Below are 25,623 nucleotides of genomic sequence, written 5' to 3'. Positions count from 1 at the left end.
TATCTTGTGGCTTGCTGCTATAATGCCTAAATTTTCCTTCGTGGGATATATAAAGTTTAGTCTTATCTGATCTCTTATCTTAATTAACTAATAATTATGGTAAAAATGAAATTATAAACATAGCTGCAAGCAGTAATTAGCAGGACAAAGTGCATAAGTTGAAAGGGTAATTCTGCTAAATCTGCACTCCGTTTGAAGCTATGGGCTGTTCTTTAGCTATTTTACACATCCCAAAAAGCTGCAGGAATAAATACATTGACGACAATATAATATATATATATATATATATATATTATGAAAGCCTTCTGTATAGATTGCAATACAATTGGTTATAGAAATTTGAGTACAGCGGTTATTTGCACTCGGCAGCTGACAGTGAAATCAAACTGCAAAAGACAAACAGCAAAGACTGAGTTACAAGCTAAGATCTTACATCACACACTCATCTTTGCCAACTGACCCTTGATATGATAGAAACAAAAATATAAAGATGAGTGAATAATATTTTTTTTTATTGTTGCAATATTTGTGTATGCATTGTCTTAGATAAACAATGATAGAGGGAACAGAACATGCAGACATCAAGACAAAACAGAGCAGGACAGTAACATTCATCCAGTTTAGTTAGAGTGATACATCACTCAGAAGCAGGCCCAACAAAAGTCAATTTATGTGTCCTTTTAATATTTTTACTATTATTTTCATTGTTACTAGTATGGTTGTAATTGCTATCAGACCACCATCATTTTCTGGCTCGTCTGGACCCACAGAGCTGCTGTGCCACAGCTGGACTGCTGTCAGGTCTGTGGCTCTGGTAATACTGACCAGTTTTGATGTTGAAGCCGATGGCGTTGCAGTAAATGATGTACTGGTGGTTGTCATAATGTCTGAGGTCGCTGGTGGCTGCAGTCTGATGGAGAACAGTAGCTGGTGTAATGTGGCTGGCAAGCTGTGGAGCTGTTGGCAGGAAAGTGCAGCAGCTGCCTCGTATTGACATTGCAGTGATTTTGTTAACACAAATACACACATACAAACCAGATGAAGGTTGAACAGCTACTAGTCCTTCTGGACCCAAGTGTATAATTGTGGATGTTTATTTTGCAGGAATATTAAACAATGAAAGGCAAGATGTTTAGGAGCATCCCTCAGCCTATCAAATTCAGACTTTTTGGAGCTGAGTTTGGTTTGACATCCCAAGAGAATAGATTGACATGCAAGACTGACTGTTACATTTACCTGACAAGGGCCTTTAGTGGTCGGGTGGATGATGACTTTTGACTGACTGAGCAAATGTGGAAGTAATGTGACAGTCGGGCCATGGATGGACTGGTCAACTCAGCATCAGAATGTGACACTGCTGTTTCTATAAACCCTGAGCACAATTGTTCTCTAACCTTAACCAAGTAGTTTTGGTGTTTAAACCTAACCAAACCTGAAAGGATAAGTCTGGATGTCAACAATTCTCATTAAAAGAGACATGCCAACAATTAATTGATCTACTAACAAGTATTATCTGTGCCTTCTGTCTGTGTTGTATATAAAGCACAGCACATCAGTGACTATAGCCTGTATATAAAGATGGACGTAGCAAGGTGTGACGTCACCTGTTGGTTTCATTGGAGCCGGTTTGAAACTCAGAGTTGTAGTTCATGGACTGCACCATCTTTTTGGTTTGGAGCCAGGACCTTCCAAATAAGCAGTACGTGGTAGAAAAAGGGTATACGCAGTACGGGAAGTTGCCTTTGACACTCTGGAAACATGCCCCATTACCTCAGAACCAAGCTAACGCTAGCTTACTGGGAACATCTTACTGTGGTAGTGTACATCAACCGCCAGGGCAGCACTTGCTCACTGCAGTTGCACAAATTAGATCAGAATATAATCATGTGTACCCCCTGTATGGAGAGTCCAGGGTGGAGAGTCTTTGCTTTACAGTGGTAAGTGGCGGCTTTTTGAGCAGTGGTGCGACTCGTGCAAATTCCTTTTCAGTGTTCAGTAGTTGATCAGCTGTGTTTCTTGCAAGAATTCGTAGATAATGGGAAGGCCTTTTCTACAGTTAAAGTATACTTAACAGCCACTCAGCTTGTCATGTGGGCTTCAGGGATAAGCCTGTGGGGCAGCATCCTTTAGTTTGTCGCTTCATGAAGAGTGCATGCCGAAAGCTCCTGTTTTCTAGTTTTGTAAGGTTTTACAGGCTGGATGTCCTGAGGCCATCCTTGGCACAAGCAGTGCTAGAGGCGAGCATACCACGGTCACTATCCGGCGGCTCAACGTTGTTTATGGCTTTGGGAAACATATGAAATCAGGGAGTGGTCTATATCTCCCATAGTGAAACACCGAAGGAAGGAAGGAAGAAAGAACTTTTGGTTATTTAACACAATCCTTAGTTGTTTGTTCACAGAGTGAGGTGTTTCACCATCACTTCCCTCCTTGCATAGACACGGAAAGAAACCAGTCTAGAATGATTTGAGAGGGGTCGGTCGACTGTGGCAATATGAGGGGGCATTCCCTGAGCACAATTCAGCCTATCTGTCACTGACAGATGTGTTGCCATTGGAGCCTCTGTAGATGGTCTTGTTGAGGTGGTTCCCTATTGTGAAACATCTCACTCTGTTATCAAAGAACCAGGGATTACATTAAGTAACCCAAAGATTTTGAGGTTCAAATTTATTGGTTTCTCCTCAGTGACTATATGTAAATTTATCTGGTGCAGCTTTAGATTTGACAGTTCTAAAGCAGAGACATCTTCAAAGCTTTGGTATGTCATATATTTTTCCAACACCAAGTTCTTCTTCTGTCACTTGAAAGCAAGAACTTTATAGAGAAATGTCAGATTGCAAAGGTTAGAAATTGATTGCCAGTATGACTTTACATTAAAGATGGATTTATGGAATCTGAAATCTTCCCAGCAGCAAAGGCACAAGTTCTGAATGAATTAGAAAATGTTTCCTTATTTATCATGATCACCAGGTGGCTCCTCTTTTGAGGACTTTAAAGTCTCTTTAAAAGGAATCAAATTAGAGGCAGATAGCACATAAAGAATACCCCCCCCCCCCCCCACACACACACACAAACACACACACACACACACACACACACTCACACACACCTCTGCTGTCTCTCTCACATTAACATGAACTGACCTCCTCTCTCCCATATGTTCCTGTGTATTCCACAGCTGTGTCTGTGCAGATGGACTCCACTGAGAGCACAGTCACACAGGCTCTGGGCGGTGTGACAGAGTGTGAGAAAATGGCATTGCCAACACAACAGCTCCAACTCACAGATAAATAGTCACTCAGCTCATCTGAGTTCTCTCTCTCTTTGTGTCTCTGGCCTTTATTTCTACCAGATCACAATAACAGAGACCGTGCTGTTCCTGGTCCAGTATACTTCCAAAGAGTTTGACCGGTCGGAGAAGACGGTGGCCACGGGGGACTGCTGTTACCTCAACCCACTGGTGCGCAGGACCTTTCGCTTCCTTGGTAAGTTACATGGTTAGGTCAAGTTTTCTAACTCAAACCCATATAGTATTCATGCTTTTAGAAGAACAGCATTTTTATGAATGACTGTGGTACCCTCACAGACACTCACTGGGATCTATGTTTCTCAGACTTCATGCAGGTTAGGCGAATTGGACTCTAAACTGGCAGCAGATGTGAGTCTGTCTGTAAGTCAGTCAGTCAGTCAGTCAGTCATTCCTCTACAGATGTAACTCATTCCATTTGTCTGGTTTACCGCTGTGTTACGGTACTGTTGTGGTGGTAAATGTGGGGGCACCACTAGATAATTGTAGATAGCTATGTGGCAGCAGAGTGCTTGAATCCTGTTAACAGAATTTTACTATATATGCATTTACATAACTCATTGTGTTTCTGTAAAAACGAATGTTTTAACTAAGATACTTAATGTGTTTGCTGTGTGTTTGGTTATATATCAATATATATATATATGGTTTAATATCATGTTGTTTAATTAAGCTATGATAGGCCCATGTTGGTAGCCTTAAATGTGAGGTCTAATTATGGCATAATTTGTTAGCATGGGTAGGATAGCATCTAACTGTAGCATATTTGGATCTGATATGGCATTGTGTTGGATTTCTAATTAGACTATGATCCTCTAAAATGGTGTCTAATAGTATATTAGGATCTCCTATTTGGTTTCTAATCACAGCATAATTTAGGTGTATGGTGTCTAATTAGGGTATAACTAGCATCTGAAGGCAGCAGGACTGATATGTTGATACTAAATCTGCAGCCTCTGAGGAGTGTGGCGCCAGAGCTCAGTGCCATTACTTACGGCTTGAACTGGTCTCATCTTCAGTCCTTCAGTGCATCAGTGCAACATGATGAGGAATGAAACTTTTACTGCTGTTGGTTCATAAACAGACAGTTTATGTTCATTATATCATATTCAGTCGTACTGTAAACAGGGATTACGTCACTTGACTTCATCTCCCTCATCACTCTTTTACCAGACAACGCATGGCTCCACAAACCAGACAGAACAGGGACCCCACGTGTGTCTACATTGAAACGAAATCTTCATTCTTGAAAACCTAGGTTGCAAAGAGTCAGAGCCTTTCTCAATACCAAGTACACCAGACTTGTGTACTAGTTAGTTTGGATTAAGGATGTTCGACTCTTGAGTACAAACTTCCGAGGACGGGAGGACACAGTACAGTCATTCTACAATTGGAACAGAAGTGTACTTGCTGGCAGCACCAGTTCAGCTTCAACACAACTACCTGACTGTACTGTGACAAAATAATCAAAGCTCCACCATCACTGTACTGTACACCACTGTAATGTACCTACAATAAAAATCTAAACTGTTATGTAGCTTAATAAAATAAAACAAACTCTAATATAGAGTGACTGCTGGTCAGACTGATTGCCGGTTGGCCGGTCAACATATGTTAACAAGTTGATCATCTCAGGAGTCGGGCTGCTAGCTGCTGAGATGACCGGCTGGTCTCACCTGGTCAGCGGCTCCTCACATCTCCAAAAACATTGGAGCAGATTTCCAAACAGGCGTTATTTGGATGAACTGACCACATATTAGGAATCTACACGGTTACTTTCTCACCTGAAAAAAACAGTAAAACTTAATAAATTGACATTTATAATCATACAGTGAAAATTACAACAGCTTTTAGCCTGGCTCAAAATCTCAGCCATTGGTGCTGCTTGGTGTGAAATGCATTCTGGGATGCTTTTCTGTCCCAAGTCCACACAAGTCAACTCCTGATGCAGCTCAGATAAAAGGGATGGAGAAAGAACACATTTAGCTATTTGAACTGTACTTGGCTAGATGCTTTGAATTGGAACAGTACTTGGGCGGCAACTGTTGATGTTTCACAAGTCCACAGAACGCAAGTTACAGACAGACAAGTCGCCATTTTGTATTGGCTCCCCTACAGTAGAGAGACAGAGAGACTGCATCTGGACTGCTCACATGTGCCAACTGGTGGTTGTTGATGCGCACTGCAGCTGCTCCTGGATAAATGATTCCACCCCCTTCACTGCTGCCACGTCAATGGAAACGAGTGACGTCTGTAACAGACCGGTGACGTGTCCAAGACGTACTATAATGCATACTGGGATACGCTCCAGACTCCCATGATCCTTAACAAGATTACTGTGGGTATAGAAAACACATTGATGGATGTTCAGACTTGGCCCCTCCAGAAGACTCTATTAATGCTACCAAGAACAGGACATATGTGATGACACATGCACATTAGCACTAGTATGCTCCACACAGTAGTTAGCCCAATACCAACCCTGAGGGTAAAAGTTCATTCTTAACCTTGAAAATAGACATTTAAGTAAAAACAAAACAAAACAAATAAACAAACACACACACACACACACAACCTTTTTGGTTTTCTCAGTTGTCATGGAGACCACTAACCCTTTTTTTGATTAGTACACAGCATAACCTGCCCAACAGCAAAAACCTCTCAGTCAGTGGTGAAAAAAAATAATACCCAAGTAGATTTTAAAAGACTACGGTGCATTTTACATCATTTATTCTAGGGTTTTTCAGTGATCTCTAAATGCCTCATCATTTATTATATTTATTTGTATGTATTTTACTTCATTTACTGTATTCTTGATTAATTGCATTCTCGGGATATGCAGAGGGCCCATTTTTTGTATTTGGCAGCAAAATTATTTGTATTTGTATTTCAATAAAGGTGGAAAGAGGCTTAAATTGTTTTTATTACGCTTTTAATTTTAGAAAGTCAAGGTGTTACAATAATTGTTCATAAATGAACTACCTTTTGAAGGAGGTCAACAGACTGGGTCTCGAACTGGAGTCTCCCAGATCATAGACGACTGTGCTGACTACTGAACTTTACTCAATGCCTCTTTAGAGACAGACCTCTACCTATATATACACCCATAACACAGAGACAGCACAGTGTGTAATGTGTAGAGAAGAACTTCCAATACGATTCTTGCTTTGCATTTTTCATTTATCGCCTATTTTTTACAACCTGACTTTGTGTACAGGAGAAGGGGAACAACAGGTTATAGAGAGTCCCTTTGGAACACTTTGCGTGTGTCAGTAGCTCAACTTTATCTCAACACCCCCAACTCTGGGAGTGATGTCCAAATAGTAGCAGGTGGATGAAACTACCCTGCGTGCTGGTATTTGACATGTTTTTTTTTTTTTTTTGTTCCAGTAAACAAATCATTTTTAAAATATTTGTATGAAACAAATATTCGTAAAAAACCCACTATTTGTGCTTATTTGTATTCCGGCACACCCCTATTGCGTACCACCACCTGAAACACAAAGGACTTCAACCTCGAATGAACAGATCTATTCTGCAGTGTCATGTTTGAGTCACTTACCAATTAATTCACAAATTTTCCTATATTTACTGTTTTATTTAAGTATTGTTTTATTGTTTAAGTACTAGGTTCTCTTAGGACAGACACAAAATGACTTTTACATTCTATTGACCACCTCCCATTTTGGTCAAGGACCACTTCAATTAAAGTAATAATGTGGAAGATCTTCATTTAAATAAATGTCTGTTAATTCATTATCTATTGCTGAATGAGGTAACACAATGGTGATTTAGCCTATGGCCCACTGATGAAAGCCCTTGCATTTGCAGTATTATTGTGCTGGTAGTTAATATTATTTGTCTAAATCCAGGTATAATTTCATGGTGTTGAGATCCCTCTGGTGGTCATTAAGCTTCATTAATTTCATTGCACCAGTTTCCCTTTGTTCCTTTTGTTGTATGTTAATTATAGCTGAACAAAGGTATCCCTTTCGAGTTATTTCTCCAAAGCTTTAAATATGTTGGGCAGAGTTAGTATCTTGCTTGTTTATGCTAGGCTGTTTAGCTAGCTAAGTACTTTGGCTGGTTAGCTAGTCAGGTGCTAGTCAGGTGCTAGTCAGGCCCACTTCAAATTTAATTGGGATAGCCTACCTGGAAACACTGCATTTCATTGTTCGAATATTTTTACAGTTTGACAATGTGGTTGCTATAGAAATATCCTAGAGAATGTTTTATCTTTGTGTGTTATTTCTTTATACCTACCTGTAGTATTCCTGTAATATAAAAGGAAACAAATAATCACATGGACAACTACAGTAATTGTAATTAGATGTATTTTGTTTATATATTTTGTTTCAGTTTCACAAAGAGAGGATTCAGTGAGACAAAGAAAGCTGGAAAAACACAGAAACTAAGTAAAGAACTTAAACATATTCAAGCTTCAAGTTTTTATTGGATCAACTGTTAACTATCTGTCTAGTTTGGCACTCACTCGTCAGGGGAGGATTGAATAATGATGAACTGCGTTGGTGTGTTGGTGGTGATATTCCTGGGAAAAATCACAAGTGGTGCACAGTTAGTGAAGCCGGCGCTAATGCAACAGACTCGCTCTTCAAATCATTTATGTGTGAAACATGCCAACTGCCAACTGACTCACGTTACACAGGCAACACTGTTTAGATGAGTGAGGTCCAAAAATACACCTGCAATTACCGCTTATCGCCATAGGTGCCGCCAAAGAGAACGAAACAGAGATCTTTGAGATTGTTACTTTAAGCAACATGTTTTTGATGTCTAACTTCAAGTTAAACCAATGCTTAGTTATTTCTTTAACAGTATGACTCTGTGATGTGTTGATAGCTGTAGTAAAATTTTCAGGTCCCCTAATGTCACTACTAATAAGGGTCTGTGGTGTAAATTCCTGTAAATTTTTTTTGTGAATAGAACAACAGTGCAATCTTATGAAGCTATTTGGTGGCATCAACTATGAAAACAATCAAATCTCATAAACTACTGATGGACAAGTGGCATTCATAAAGACTGAATGAGCAATTTACAAGTTTTTTAGTTAAGAGAGTTAGTGAACATTTGTACAAGCAAACCTCAAGTTAACGATGTTCTTTCATGTTATGCTGGTTTCATCCCTGAATGTTTTTAGATGTCATTTAGTCTAACACTCATTTACTGTCTAATTTTCTGTCTCATTACACTTGTGTGGCTGTACACACACAGATCTGGACATTATCTGAATCAAACACACACACAACATTCTACACAGCATGCAGTATAGTATATATGTATATAGTAACAGTATAGTTATGTACAGCTTTCAACCATACATATATTCCTGCAGATACAAAGCCTAAAGAATCCCCCAGACAACCATCTGATTAAACACACATACAGACACACACTCTCTCTTTCAAACACACACATTGCAGCAGAGCGTTAGCCTCTCCTCTTCTTCTCTTATGCTTAAGTGAGAGCAGGAGATAAGACTGCAGAAGAGGATTATTACCTAGATCCCTGAGGGGGAATCCACTTGGTGGCCCAGCTTTACCCTCGCATTTACACAACCAAGCATGCCATTCACGCTGCTTGTTAATGTTAACAGGCCTCTCATTCCAAGCTAAAGCTCCTTTCATCCCTAAGAGACTCACTGGAATTGGTTATCATGTATTATACATTAGTACAGTGTTGTATCTGAATGAGGCTTATGTTTTAGTGTTAATTGATGTCAGTTTTAAAGAGCACTGTGAGGTGACTTTTGGTCAAAGTCGTCTTTTCCCTGCAAAGCAGAGGAGGGAGGATAAATGGCCTCAGCTGCCGACTTTACTTTGTATCTTTTGTTCCTTCAGCAGTGATAAAGTGCCGGAGTAAAAATCAACCCATCCCTGCGAGAGGAAACATCCATTAAAGAAATACATGCTAATCAGTAGTGTAGGCAGAAATCACAGTGTGGGTGGGCACAGAGAAAATCTGGGGGCCTAGTCCATCCAAGACTAATCATATTTAATAGGTTCTGAAACGCATATGTTAACCAAAATATGCCATTACAACTATACTTCCACAGTTTACCCCTTAAATTCCCCAAGGACGCTGGCACCCTCGTCTGACATTACTGTCTTTCAGATTCTGTAGCGGGCTCAGTTTTAAAGCTAGAGTGATCATTCTGTATCATATAAAACTAGACAACCCAAGGCATCCATTGGTACCAAACATGCTAGCTTATTGGGAAGGGGGCTAAATAGTGCTCCAAAGTTACGCTAAATTTTGGCGAGGGAAAAAGTGGCATGGCCATTTGCAAAGGGGTCCCTTGACCGCTCACCTCAAGATATCTGAATGAAATGGGTTCTATGGGTATCCACTAGTCTGCCCTTCACAGACATGACCATTTTATGCTAATCCCATGCAGTTTTGGGCAAAAACTTTGCAGTTTTTTGCATGCAGTATAAATGTGTTATTTTCGCCTATTTTAAAAATGGTGTATTTGAATATTTCTGCATACTGGGGTCCCTAAAAAGCCTTGGAATTGCATACAATGGGTATGACTGGAAAACTGAGACTCTTGTGGATTCAATGAGCTCAATTGTATTCATGTTTGATAATCCCCACAGTAGCTAATTCATTGTAGTGAGACCACATTTTCAAACTTGATCTCACTGTATAAAATGACCTATTGTGACCTCAAGGATAATCACAGCCTCATGAAACTTTACAACCACAAACTAGAGACGTAGGACATTCATAGGATGTATAGCTTTCCAAGGTATATTGACAATAAGGGGGTTTCTGAGCAATTACCAGAACAGAAATGCTCACCATCAAATTGCAGAAAAATGCAATTCTTACAGAAATCTCCAAATGTCAAATGTTTTTGATACCAAATCACAGCATGAATTTTTCTATGGAGTTCCCCAAGGTCTTGGTGTCTTAATGTGTTATTTTGGAGGGATTTTTGACCATTTTTTATCAATTTGGATAAAAAATCAGTCAAAAATAGTTAAATTATGCACCAAATCTGTGAAACAAATGGTATCAACCCAAAAATTACTGCAACGACTTATTAGACATAATAGAGCATGTGAATCATAATGTTCTAAGCCCCGATGAACTCTAAACTTTCAAAATTTGAATAAGCGCCTAACCAAAACACAATGTTTATTACAGATGTATGAGTAGAAAAACTTCACACATGGTGCTGAGCTGAATCTCAAATTAATCTTCAGGTTCCCAGCTTTCAGATTATATATACCACTTCTATGTGGCATATACTGTTGACCAGCATTGCTTAGCCGGGCATGGCAGCCACATATTCACACACATAGATGACAGATGCAACATACATCATTAATCAAGTGTAATCAAGTGTATGGATAGAGGTACACCGGCACCAACATGCTCAGTAACATTCAAAATTACACTTGAACATAGCCTGGCATGGCAGCCAAATAAAATACACATAGCAACATCATCATAAAGTCCTGTTGTACAACCAACAAAAACTATTCCCAATTAACAATAATACTGAAATAGGCAATAGGCTACTATAGTCCGAAATTGTAAATCAGCTTACTTTTGATGATTATAGCAGGAGATGATGGGGCTTGGTGTTGAACACGGAAATTATGTGATTATAGTCCAATGGTGTTGGTCAGTTCTCTTTCATAGGAGAGCAGGGAGAAAGAGTTCAGTCTCTATGTCATCACTGATGCCCTGATGCCAGTTTTTATCTGACTGACAGTTGAAAAGAGTCCTTCAACAGCACAGCTTGTTGCTGCTGAATTAGCAGCCACGTATGTGTTGTTACTACTTGGCACTTGTTAAGGAGAAACTGGCGCACAAGTAGGTGTCTGGGTTGAGAATGATGGCTGAACTTGAGCTCTCTTCCTCCTGCTCCTCATGACATCTTTTTGTGACTGCTTTGTTTCTCCATGGTTTTTATCTTAACCTACATTAAAAGCAACTAGCTAGCAGAAAGTAGGCCTCTGTCCCTCTGTGAAATGCGCAGGCTGTACACTGAATGAAAGAGGAGGGGCTGCTCGCAATCGGGCATTTGCGAAATGCACTGCCACTCATACAATCTGACCATCAACAATGATGCATCAACATCATCATATTGTAAACAAGAAGAAAGAAACAAGAATTGTTTTATTGTTATTGGTCATGTAGTCGGATAATTGAAGTATTCATTGGCGTTGATTCATTGGTCCAGCAAAAAAGGAAGCTGTCTGATGGAGTGGGCATGAGTGCCAAGTGGGTGGGCCCAGGTCCACCCACAGCTACACCCCTGCTGCTAATTTAGTCCCACTACAACAACAATTTAGCCCTACAGCACAAACTGTCAGGAACAACTAACAATACCAAATCAAAAGAAACTGGACTTTCTTTTTGGTTTTGAAAATATTTCTCTAATTATCAAATATCAGCATCAGACTACAGGATAATTTGTCTCTGTATCAGATCAGGCAATCAGCGAGTCACAAATTCTTGCTGTGACTTGGCCGAGAGACCCTGCCCAATCAGAGCTAACCATTTTTAATGACTGGCATGACGTACAGAGCTGGCTGGGACTGACTTCAATGTTCCACCTGACAGTGCTGGCAATGAACGTTGTGTAATTGGGGGTTTTATGAGTGAAAGCAAACCATTTGTGGTCACTTAGCAGTGAAGGTATGCTCTCTCTGTTTCCTCCCCAGTCAGTAGAAAGATGGTGAGAGGATGTGTGAGCAGCGTTCATACATATGTGTGCAGAGGTTGAAGTTGTATGGTATGACAGTATAATTCTCAAAAGAGTCAAAACTAGTCAAGAGAAGGTAAAAAAAAAAAAACCTTTTGAAACTAACCTGCATGACTTTTTGAGTTACATGAGTCATGTGAAAGTCATCAGTATCCCATAAAGTAAGATGTGAACTGTCATGGGATGCGTATGGAGCTAGTGTATGACACTATTTTCCTACTCTCACATTTACCAGTTATTTACCACTGCTGAGATCTGGGAACATGGCAGCATCTCTAGCAAGAAGTCAGGCGGGTCAAAAAACCTGAGCAGTCAGATCATCAGACAGGTTCCAAACCTATTTGGAAGAGAAAACAAGGCAAAGTGTAAAAGCAGTCTAATTAAAGAGCCACTTCTCGCTTCAGTTTGGACCCACTGTATTTAAGCTGCAGGATGCTTTCCCGTCCTCGCTCCTCCAGCTGTGACCTGGAAACTGATCTCCAATCTCCCGCAATCATCGAGGATGTTCCAGTCCCCTAAATGCACTTCAGAGGACACGAGGAGCGAGAGACTCCTGGAGGAGCTCAGAGTGAGGAAGCACAGGTGTGTCCTCTGCAACATCCCTTCAACGGAATGTGTTTATTTACTGGTCAACTGATCTGATGGGAAAGTAAAGAACAGTCAGGTTGTTGTCGAAACAGCTTTAATGTGATATTAATATACATGATTGCAATATAGCAGATTAAGAAAACTACCTGTGGAAGCAGGAAAGATAACACCACCAGCATTAATATTTATTCACAAAATAAAAATATTACGTGTGTAGAATCTGAATCATGAATGAATCATAAAGACACTCTTGTAACTGTTTATTTTGCTTCGTCAGCCAAAAGACCTCTTTTCTTCTTCTTTTCTTCTTCTTTTCCATTTCAAGTACATCTTAGTTCATTCAGGCAAAATATACAGCCACACAGTGGTGGTGCCTCCTGAGCCTGAAAAGGATTTCACACTTTCGCAAACTAAAGAGGCAATATTTTATTTAAACATATACTGTAGTCTACAGCTGTAATTAACAGATTTTAAATTGTCTATTTGTGTCTTAGTCTGTGACAGCCAGACGCTGCTAGAGATCTATAATCAAATAATGAAACATTGCAGCAGTTATCAGGTATCAGGTGTTTTCCTTTTAAACTGTTACTTAATTTTTTCTACATATTGGTAGTTGACTTCCTCATATTTGACAGTTGAGGTGATGTGCATCATGAGTAGTTGTCTTCTCCTCTAAATGGTGCTGGAGTGAGTGAGGATGTGCCGTTCGGTGAATTAAATACGTCCGTCTGTTCCTTGCATCTCTCTCACATCCTCGCCGGGAGAAAGAGACGCAAGTGCAAAGTACAAAGACGTCACTAGGACGAGGGGAGGACATTTCTCTTCATTTGATAAAGTTAAAAATAAAGTTACACTTTTCTGTCAGGTTCCAGACTCATTTTAAAAAAGACGAGAGAAAAAGAGAGAGAGAGAGAGAACAGCTGTGGTTGAGTGAGCTAGAGGGTGAATGAAGAGAGTGAGGAAGCCGGTGAATCGGATCAATAAAACGTTATTTTCTGATAGTTTCACAGCGGTTACGTTCTAAAGCACAAACAACAGATTTGGTCTGAATATGGCTAACACAACAGCGTCAGCTCCCTGTCCCGCCTTGCCGGCTGTCCCTTTTATATACACAGTTGATCCGGCTCTGTGACTACCTCTGTAGCCGGCTAATAGGCGGAGCAACTCTGCCCCCCCACTCCGTGTCCGCACCTTTTATACAGAACAGTGAGGTGGATTAAAGGCGCAGTGTTCCCGCCTTGAACGGGCTGTGTAAAAGGGGCCATTGATTCCGGTATTATAACTCTTGGCAAACTTGACTCGTCGTTTTTTTTATTCCAACCGAAGTGGGTTACATAAAAGTGGATGGCACAACACAGCTAATAAGCTACGATAGCCTCCTCTGTTCTCTATGGCTCTTTGTTTCTTGAAAGGTCAGCACCATCAAAACGGTTTGCTGTCTATCAATCACGCAAATTTGTTTTAAACAAAATTCACCAAAACTGAACATGACGCAAAAGATTTGTAAGGATGTGGCAGAGAGAGGGGTGTGGTACGCAATAAAGTTCCCTGGCTGATCTGAAGCAGGGATGTTACAGTCATGTTTGTGTGTTTAGACCTTTAGGCTGTTGACACCCAACCTTTACTATAGAGCACAGTTTTCTGTACACTGAGGAATCATGAACATTACAGTTGCATTCACTCTTCTTTTACCTCCTGCTCATCTGGTCAGGTATTTCCTGACTCATTAGACTTTTTTAGTGATGTCACAGTTGCTCTGAGATCTCAGCCATTAGTTTGCTGACTATAATGTTATTAGAGCTTGTATAAATAATGAACAGTACTACAAAAAAAGGCAGAATTTAGATTAGAGGAAAGTGCTGATGCTTCTCTCTGGCACTTGTTTTAACTGAGAGAGTTTGTACTGCATGCAGTGTGTGAGCTCAGAGGGCAGTTGTCTTTTTAATGTTAAGGGGGAGAGGTGCAGAAAAGTAGCTCTGCCCTTTAAATAAATGCTTACATCTCACTGAAGAAAACTGCATAAAAGGTGCAGCATTTACCAACATCAGCTAATGGGTCTGTGGTGAGCTGTTAGTGCCTCTTTACAGCAGCATTAGCAGCAGCAGTTATCCCAAATTACAAAGCACTATTGAAAATACACAATCTAGAAATTTCATTACATACAGTGTGTCTTGCTTGTGTGTTTTTTACGGTGCATTTGATGCATGACTATTGATAACGACTTTTGGCAGGCTTGTTGGCACAGTGAGTAAGCACAGATGAATGAATCCAGCAGAGACTCTGTTGTGCTGTATGGAGTGATCACGTCTGGCTTGTACTGCCGAGCTGCCCCACGAGACCGTGCGCTGTTGTTTGCCTCACTCTGAGATATGGAGTCGAAGGCCTCCTCAGTTGATTTGACTTGTGTGTGGAGGGATTTGTGTGTGGAGGGATAAGAGAGCATTAGTCCAAAGGTTTCACAGTTTGTGGATGGTACAGAAATATAGTAAACGGCAGGGTTAAAAAAAACATCTTGTGAATCGCTGGATATGATGATGGGAGACTATGTTTGGGGGCTGATTTGTGAAAGTGATTTACAATATAAATCTCAAAAAACTACTCACTTTTATACAACTTTAGTATAAATACATGCTAATTTCAATTTCTATGTTTTTTTTCGGACTTTATGTGAATGAAAATGTGCAAATTCACTCATTTTCTCACTGGAAATAGGTACATTTCAAAACATCATTGTCTATGTCACAAAAGCAAAGGTTAAAGGGAATAATAGCCATTTTCTACATTTTTTAGTCATAAGCAATTAGGAAGTAACACTCACTACGCAGGAACCTAAATTGTGTTACATAGTGTGATCAGTATCAGTGACATGCTGAATGCTTTGCTCCGTCCTACAGCTTTTATGCAGAAGCTCTTCTTAGATTTCCTCCTTTGTGTTTTTCTGGCGTCTCTGCCTCTCTTTGCTAATGTCAGAGTGTGCTAGTATTTGCACGTGACATATTCCATGTGCTTGCTCGGGCTGTGTGTGTGTGTGTATTTCTGTGTGTGTGCACGTGTGTATGTATGCGCATCATTGTGTATGCTTGCACACATTTACATCTGCTGAACAGCAGATGTAAATGCAGCGCAGAGTAACGCATCATCATGTGAGCCTGGCCATCTCGCAGCTCTACAGCCTTCCCCTTTTCACCCAGGCCCAGCGTTGCTTTGCATAATGACTCACAGGGCCATGCTGTTTGGAAAAGATTAAATTTAGAAACACAGCCGAGGGTCGTGGTGCTCTCACACACTCAACTTCGGCAGTGTGTTTTTACCGTCCTGCATTTTTAAAGCTTTGCTTGTTGAACTTCTCATTGAGGAAGTTCATGCACACCCCCCTCTGTCAGTGACATTATGCAAAATCCACATAACAGAAATGTTTAAAAAGATGTGAGGCCAGCCCTTTGGGAGCACACAGCACTGTTATTATACACAGTTTTATATTGGACAAGTACTATTGGTCAAGACCTTTTCTTTTCAACACCAATCCCTCGGGAAGAAACATCGCATGCATCCTCACAAAAATCATTCTCGAGCTTTCAGAGGCTACACGTTAGATAATAATAAATGCCACCAGTATGATACTTAACACTTAACTATTTCTCCCTTCTATCTTACCTTTTAGCACTAACTTTTGTAACTTATTTTCTCAGTGTCTTTTGAAACAGTCACCATGTCAGATTAGGAGACCATAGAGTCATAAATTCCTGCTGTGACTCAGCCAAAAGACATGGCAGACTACATGTTGGACATGGACCAATCAGAGCTTCATGACCTGTGCTCTTATGAGTCCACGTCACAGAGCACGTTGTACAAGTCAGGAGGGAGGGGTCCCAGATGCTGCATCACATGTCTTCCACTTTGACAAACTACATGGGATATAATGAGCAAAGATTGTGCCCCATTCTCATTTTTGTTCCAGACCCCCCTTGTGTGCAGGGTTCAACATTATTCCAGTTCAGCATGTTGACATGTAATGTTTCTTACCAAAACACATCATCTGCAGCTCAAAAATCATTTGCAAACCTGATTTAAATCATACATTGTACATACATCCATGTTAACTTATAGCAGTCTTCTTCTTCACTGCCTTTATTGGTACGTTGCTATGATTCTTGGTGCGTTATTGCTGCCTGTCCATTCCATCTGTGGGTGAGTTTGGTGACTAATATGAGATACTAGAGGAGAGAATATTACAGCCTACAGTAGGTGATGTTACACTGTCAGCTGCAACACAACATGATACTGGACAACTACTGCTGAACAGTAAATATGACAATAAAAATCATCAAATCTAAAAAAAACTTTCAGTACATTGGTAAACCAGGATGCTGATATGGTGAACAGAATTTGTTTTAATTATCTTTTTCTTTAGTAAATTTCAGTATCTTATTTAAACTCAAAATATATTCAAATGATGACATCATGATTCTTAATTAGAACTACACTAAAACATTAAAAGGTGTTTTTTTGCCCCAGTGAAGAAAGACAGTCTGTCTGACAGGTCTGGATCACTTATACATTTAGTTTGTATCTCACAGAAGATTTTAAGTATGAGAAAATAGTTGAATGCCACAAAATTCTCTTAAACCACTCATACATGCCTCTTGAGAACAATTCATTCAAACTGTTTGAATGAGTGTTTCTTCCAGTGAACACAACTGGCTGTTTGTGGAGGTGGGCAGGGATCCAACAGAACAAAAACACATTGATTTGTAAGTGCAAGGCTCTGAAAAGTTTAAAGGTGAACTATGGATTTTTGGGGTCTTATGTGGAGGACAAAGTTCTTGTTTTATATATTTTTCATTTCATTTATCTGAAGTCAGTCTGTGCCTGTACTAGACCAGCAGGATGGCCCCACAAGAGCTCATTTCACCAAGAGCTGTCCTCCATAATCAACAGTGCAACAGAAATCCCCTGCCCTCCTCCCTCCCTCCCTCCCTCCCTCCACCACCTCTCAGCATTAATGTTTTATAATCTATGTCACACTCCTCTGTCAGTAAGAGCAGCGTCTCCAGAGACTGCAGTGTTGCTGATGTTTAAGTGTTTAAGGCTGCAGAATGCAGCACAGCTTTTCTCTGACAGCACAGAAACATCCTCCCTGTTCCTCTGGTTGGGTTCGACCTCCCTCCCAAGGTTGCTCTGCACCATGAGCGGTCTTTCAACATTTTCTAGAAATTGTCTCTCATAATGATAATCCTTAGTTGCCTTTAATGCTGCACGCTCTTTGCTGCTATCCTGTTTTTTGTAGTTTTTCTTTGGATATATGTTCATCCATGAAGCTATCTGCGTCAATTCCAAACAAACCAGTTTGTGAATAAAATCTGTTAGAACATATCAATCATTGACAGTACAAATTTATTCACATCAAAATAAAATATTATATTTCTAAAATGTATGACATAAATCCTCACCTGGGACTTGTTCTTTTTTTACATGTATCAGGAAGTAATTGCAATCAGCAACGTATTAATTGTCTGCACAATACAGTATGTGTAGTTAAAACAGCACGTTAGCAGCAGTCCTCTGACTGTGTCTACACCAAGCACCAACAATCACAACTCCCCCCTGCTGAAAGCTTGAAATTGAAGCCATTGTGGAATTCCCTTAATGTGCAAAGAGGGTTGACGGCTGCTAGATGCTGTCTCAAAAAATCATCATTTGAACATTTATTGAAATGAAAGCATGTGAGAAGTTTAGAGGGAAAAATCACTATTTGGTGGAGCTGTTAACAACTCATAGACATGTGAAATGTGACCCTGACTACACACTGCTTTTTGTAAGACGTCAAAAGCCAAAAAGGTTGGAAACCACTGGTTTCATCTTTAACAATGTGTTGTATTTTAAAAGCTTGTTATATTATCCATTGTGTCAAATCTTCATCTGAAAAGTTACTAAAGCTGTGTAGTGATATTTCCCTCTGAAATGAAGTGGAGTGGAAGTATAAAGTGGCATCACATGGAAATACTCAAGTAAAGTACAAGTACATCAAAATTGTACTTAAGTGCAGTACTTGAGTAAATGGACTTAGTTATTTTCCACCACTGAATGCTTTATTAAGTGTTTTCAAGAAACCTGTACAGTCAAACCCTCTTACAGCACTGTGTGGTATCCAGTCTGAAGGTGACTCTGTTTCTTGCATAATAAACCAGCTGTCATGCTTACAGTCTGCTGTTTACAATAGTATTATTCAAGATTACAACACTGTAAAAACCCTGTCTTTTCTTTTTTTTCTCTCTTTCTATTCTCCAGCATATATTTGTATATTTTAGTGACTACTATTGTGTTGTTACTGTGTTTTGTTGGGAAAAAAGAACAGAAAAGAAAAAAATTCCATATGTAATGGTATGATATGATATTTGCCATATTGAAATTACTAAATAAGGTTGGGAAAAAAGTCTGAGAAAATAACCCTAATGATGTTAGTGACATCATCAGTTTGGGCTTGAAGACTGCAAATGTATAGCTGACAGCCTGCATCTAATAACAGATGTGAAATGTAAGATCCAGTATTTGACTAAAAGTCAGGATATCAGCCTTTGCTGCACGGATTTTTTTTTATTATTTTTTCATCTGTGTCACTTGCATGGAGACAATCACACACACATTTTGAGACAAACATCATCTGTTTGCTGAGATTCGAGACCCTCATAAAATATATCTTGTCAAGATTTAATTTTAAGCCATTTTTCCTGTCAATTATGTTATTTATTTATTCAAAAAAAGAACAAAAATAGATCTTTCACTTCCCATAATGCAGCTGGACAGCTTCTTTACAACCTCACATCTCCAGTTTCTGTTTCTTACTTTATTTTTTATTCTATTTGAGTAATTTAAAGTAGCAGCTGGTTGTGGATTTAAATAATGGTTTTATTTTCTACACACTGGATTTAGCTGAGATATTCTCCCCCCTGCTGAAACAGTTGTGTAGCTTGGTGGCTTCAGTGGGTGGTGTTTCCTCTCTGCACTTTCCTCTTTGTTTCCAGTGCAAAAGAATCGTACGCTGATTCATTCATATCAATACTGGAAGGCTAATTACTGTAATGATGCCCATTGGCGAGGCTTATCAGCAGTCTGAATTGTAAAGGGGAGAATGGCTGTTCTCACAGTGGTGCAGCTATAAAAACACATTTGTTGGCACGCTATACAAGAGAGCAGTGATGAGAATAAAACGAGCTTACATCCTTGGAAAGATTTTATAATTTCATTTGAGCAAAACATATTTTAAAAGATTAAATTGTGGTGAAATGCATACAATCTGATAATACCTGCAACTGTTGATTAGGGAAACAGTGTTACGATATTAACATTTTATGAACCGCCAGGCACCAGCATGGCTGGATTAACCTGCTCAGAGGGCAAAACAGAGCTGTTGGGCCCTGCTGACCTCCCATCCCTCCCACTCACTGTGCACACTGCTTCTTACATATGAGATATCTATCCGATAGCTGAAAAATTCAAAACACATCAGCATGGGTTTTTTAATGCTAGCATTAATGTACAATGTAACACCATGCATCAAAAATGCATTGAAGATTAACTATATTCTCAATGCTGCAGGGAACTCAGAAATGTAATAATTTAATAACTTAGTGTGGATGATTCAAACTCACAACTTCCAAAGACTATGTCAAGAAGTTCTGTCATGGTTACCTGCTGTGGTAAATGTAGAGACACATTCAGTTGACAGGTAGATCAAAATCTTTTGTTTGGTTGAATGTAGAATTTTACAAGCAGTTATGGTGGAACTATTTCTTGAAAGACGACATTGTATCCATCTGCATAGCTGCATCTGTGCAGCTTTTCTGGCTAAAGGGCTTTCTCCCATGCTTAATGTTAAACTAGTCTAACCATGCCCTGACTCCAGGTCAGTACTCAACACGCAGTCATGACATTGTTATCCGTCTGAACATCTCACCCTCAGGAAAAAAGTCTTACTTTTCCTGTAAAAACGTAAAGGATTAACTGAATTTAAGCATCAGTGGACAGAGTTCTATATCCTCTCCATATCCATTTATTTTCTCACATTCATCTTTCCAAACACGAAGCAGAGCTCACTCGCATATCAGCATCTGTCCACTTGTACCCATGAATCCTTGAGTTGTTTCCTACAATGACTTTGGTTTCTAATTTCTAGCACAGTTCACTGAGGCTTTGCTGACACCTCAGTACAGTTATCAGGAGCTACCTGACAAAAGTCTAATATTTTCCTGCAATTTAAAAATGAATATGTATTAGATTGAGTTTAATTTAATATACATTACATTATGTGCTTATATTTTTAGAACAATTTGTCTTAAAGAACTAGTTGGATGCAAATACACAATGCACCCCTATACATAATCATTCGATCATGTGTTTTTCAGCATGTCCTCCTATCAGTTTGAATACTTGTGAGTGGTTCTATTATCATGCTGACCTTAGCTTATTTTTGAGTCCAGTGGTAGAGCAGGAGTATCCGTCACATGCAGACATTCATATGTTGTTCTTTGATTAGAGGCATGAGAGGATTGATGTTGGATGTTTAGTGGTAATGTTAGAGTTGTTGAACACCACTCTGCTCTCTGATTCAGTCCAGAGGTCTGCAGGTCTGATTAAGACACTTGTTGAACTGACTGGATAGTTAACACTCATTCACACTTATTCTAAACAACATTTTGCCACAAAGCTGAACTGTAAGTTACATTAACTTAAAGCAGCTGCAATCAATATTCTTTATAATAATGTATGAAGTGACAGTGTGAAATGTGCTGGGGCATGGCTCATAGTGATGAACCCCCCCCTCGGCTTTATGGAGCTTTATAGTGAGTTTCAGCTCATTGTTTAGCTGTCTGGCTGCAACTTCAATCTTTTGGTTCACTCTCGGTGCTCTCATAGCATCGTTTTCAGATGCAGCAGGCAGCTGTTTTCAGAGAAAAACTGTTTTCTTACTAGTTCACCATATCAACCTAGAGTATATGTCAGTATTGTGTTCACAACTTGTTTTCAGCTGTCTCCAAGTGGCCACAAAAACAGTTATTTCAGGTTTAATAATTCATGGTTAGATTTTAATGAGCGTTAATATGGTTCAGGATGCTTTAATACGTAGCCTGTTTGGTTTGGTTCAAACTCAATGTGGTGCATTTTGTTTGTGATGTAAAAGTAAAGCAGACAAAGGAATTTAAACAGAGGATTGGGTTGTTGGACTTTGGCACAGACCAACTACACTGAATTAAAAAAGACCTTAGAGACAGCATCTTTGTTTCCATGCATACATATCATAGTTTTGAGACCAACACCAACATCAACAAACATGCGGGAAAATGATTCTGGTGACAATTTCCAAGAAATAACAAGATCTCAATTCCTTCTATTCCGCCCTGCTCCAGACTGAAGCTAAACCTATTCTGTTACGTCTCCACAACCATAAATACTAACAAGCTTCATCAGCACTACTTTGTACTGTATATATATATATATGACTAATTGATTCTACTGGATTGCTGAAAGGAAAATCAAACTCTATTTTTCAGTTTCCTCTTTTCTAAATGAATACATGTCAGTGAAATATGAATGCACAGTTTAACACTGTCTATAGTTCTGTCACACTGAGCTTCATCACGTCTTCATGTTCAACACTCTGCCCAGTGTTCACTGGTCTCTACTGTCTGCCTTGTGTGTGTCAAAGTGTTTGTGAGCACAAGGGGAGTCTGGGAAATGGTGATAACTTTGAGACTGACTAGGTTGTGCCTCACACTGCAGCATTGTCGAGACACTGGCACCAGATCAAAGAACAGGTGCATTGCTTCAACCCTGCTCACCCTACACACACACACACACACACACACACACACACACACACACACACACACAGACAGGAGGATCACATACACCCAAAAAGCATGTGTACTTATAGCACACACACATGCATGGCTACACTGTAGCTCTGCAGCAGATTATGGCATTGTTTGAAGCAGACAAACTGAATTAGATTTATGCTCTAATAAGCAATTTTGGTATTCCCTCTCCCTGTTCCAAAAGCCAGCCAGGAAAACACAGAGCGGTCACATTTACACGTTTGTGTAGGGGAAAGTGGGACAGCATCGGAACACTGAGTCTTTGCAGCGAGTGAGTCACACGATGCTTGACAAAATCTATTTGATGCTTGTTAAGAAATGGACCTGTCAGCATCTGGAGCCTCACGCCGCCGCTCTGTACCGACGATGAGGAATGAGAACGGAAAGGCAATGAGTTAGACGGTGACATTTAAAACAAGAACTTGTGAGACAGAAGAAGAGAGACGTGCCTTGCTCAACAGCCGTGACGTCTCGCTGCCTGTTTTCATGAATGTCTTCCAGCTAAATGCGCTTCAAAGCCTGAGTAGAATTAGTTTGCAGCCGCACAAACACTTGACAGTGATTGGAAAAGCTAAGATGCATCCTGAAGCTTATATCTTTGTGGTGTGGTGTGGTGAACACCTCTGTCATTGTGGTGTGTGTGCATGTGTGAAAGAGAGTTGTCTGACTAGGCGCCTGTTTGGTAATTTAGTGTGACAGAGGGCCGGGCTCTTGTAGGAGGGAAGCAGTTATTTCTGTTTAAGCCCTTCAATCACTGAGACTTAACGCCTGACTGCACTGGTTAAGAGCAGTATGAATGGACGGTGGCACCTGGGTGACTGTTACACTCACTGTGTGTGTGTTTGTTATGGGGGAGCGTATGGGGGAGCAGCAGGGGAATGTGGTCTGGTAGGGGTGAACTGTGCATGATCTGATATCGCCATGTTGATCTTGTTCCTATGACATCATAATTAATGTTGCTCCAGGTCCATCATTGCAACTTACCAATCATGTTGTTGTGATCTCATAGCTTTGTGACTCAGGGAAAAAAATGGCCCCTTGGAATCGCCCCTTGCCTGCTCACATGCATACTGTATGTAGTGGGGAACATTTGAAATACATGGTGTATTTCAAATGGCTAATGGAGCTAATGGCTAACGGAGCTAACAGAGCTAGCAAATAAAAAGTACATTATAATGTAACTTCTTTGGGGTCAATTCTTAATGTAAACATTAATATTTTTAATAACGCACCAGGTTGAGGGTTCCTACTACAATTTGCAGCATTAGTTCTCAGAGAATCTCTTTCATATCCGAGCAAAATTTGTACTGTGAGTGAAATGCCTCTAACCGAATCGATATTGAATCGAATTAAAGAGGGGATCGAAGTGAATTGGGACATTGGGCTGTGGGTTGAATGAGAGAATGAAATTAATTACCGTAAATACAATTAACTGGATGTGGAATTTGACTTAAATATACGTTTCCCAATATGTAGCCAACATATTTGCCAGGATTAATTTACATATTTGTTCAGGGCCGTCATATTAAAGTTGGTGCTGGGCCACCATATGAATGTTTTTATATTTATGTGCCATAAATTTTACTTTTACAAAGCCTGTACATATTTTTTCTGCCCTGAGGGGGTGGACAAAATATTAGGAACTCTTCAATATTATACACTCTGGCACAGCACCACCACCCACTACAACCTCAGTAATAAATAAGTAGAATTATCACCTTTCTGACAATGTCAACAAAAACTGAAAATGATTTAAATAAATTTAAGCACTGTCTTTTAATTTACTAGATGATTAGAAATGATGGTTAATCTTTGTACAGATGATGTACAAATGTATTAATTCTTCATCATCTTGTTTTTGTTATATGACCTCTGTCTTCTTCAAAATAAATAAAAGGTATACTCTCTCTTTGTTGTTGAAATTTTTATCCAATTTTTCCTGCCAATGGACTAAACACTTCAGTGGTTCACATAACAGTCACTACTTTAGTGCTTTGTGACTTCACCATCCTTCAACACTGGAGTTTTGTGACTTCACCATCCTTCAAAACAAGGAAGCGTGGCAGCAGGGGAGGAATTTGTAATGGTATTAAAAGGCAACCATTCAGAACTGCTCTCCCATCGACTGTATACGGAAATGTACAAAGTATACAGAATAAGATCGATGAGTTGCGGGCCTGTATTAATTATCTGTTGGAGTACCAACAGGCCTCCCTGGTCTGTGCTACCGAAACATGGCTCACGGAGTGCGACCCCTCCGCCCCCATGGAGCTGGATTGATTCACTCTCATCAAAATGGACCGAAATGCCAGCTCCGGTAAGAGCAAAGGTGGAGGAGTGTGTGCATTAATAAGAAGTACTGTAATCCAACCTACATTACAACAAAGCACATGATTTGTACTAAAGATATTGAACTCTGAACTCCCGTAAAATGCGGCCATACCACCTGCCATGCTAAGTAAATCAAGTCCTGCTGTTCCTTGTTTACATAGCCCTGTCAGCTGATACAAGCATAGCAGCCAACAAGATACATGACCTTGTATCCCAGGCTGAGAATGAATAACCAAAAACAGCAAAGCTCATAAAGGAAGAATTTAAGTCATGCAGTCTATCTGGAACCCTACCATTTTACCACCAATATGTCACATGTCCTACCCAAAATGATGCCCGTCTGGACCTCTGCTACGGTAACATCCCTGGGGTGTATTCTTCCAAGGCACTACCACATCTTGGGGGACGGATCATAATGTGGTGCAGCTGGCACCAGTCTACAAACCACGGTTGCAGTGGGACAAGGCATTAAAGGTGGAAATAAAAAGCTGGACTCCTGATGCTACTGAGGCCCTACAAGGCAATCAGGGTTTGCACAGAACAGCTTGTATCACCATTCCAGCAACTGTTCCTGCTGTCACTGAACAGTGGAATAATTCCAGACTTATGGAAGAAGTCACTGGTTATCACAGTACCCAAAACCAACAGGCCAATATCATACCGTCATCATCGATGACGTCATTATCATACCATACCATATCCACACACAGAAAAGTGAGCACAGGTGCTCTGCTCTCTGTGTAATCTCACCGATCCTCTGCACACTGTATACCAATGCCTGCCAA

General features: G+C 40.0%; 1 protein-coding gene across 2 annotated transcripts in view; it reads left to right on the top strand.

Moving 5' to 3' along the window:
• plppr5b (phospholipid phosphatase related 5b) overlaps positions 1 to 25,623 on the top strand; it is a 175,396-nt gene that overhangs the window by 96,609 nt on the left and 53,164 nt on the right. For both annotated transcript variants that reach the window (XM_044339522.1, XM_044339523.1), the window contains one exon: positions 3,353 to 3,485. In XM_044339522.1, coding sequence (XP_044195457.1) covers positions 3,353 to 3,485 — 133 coding nt within the window. The remainder of the gene's footprint in view (positions 1 to 3,352; positions 3,486 to 25,623) is intronic.

The sequence above is a fragment of the Thunnus albacares genome, chromosome 21, assembly GCF_914725855.1.
Source record: "Thunnus albacares chromosome 21, fThuAlb1.1, whole genome shotgun sequence".
Taxonomy (NCBI): domain Eukaryota; kingdom Metazoa; phylum Chordata; class Actinopteri; order Scombriformes; family Scombridae; genus Thunnus; species Thunnus albacares.
Note: the sequence above shows the minus strand (reverse complement) of the source record. Positions and strands in the feature narration are given on the sequence as shown.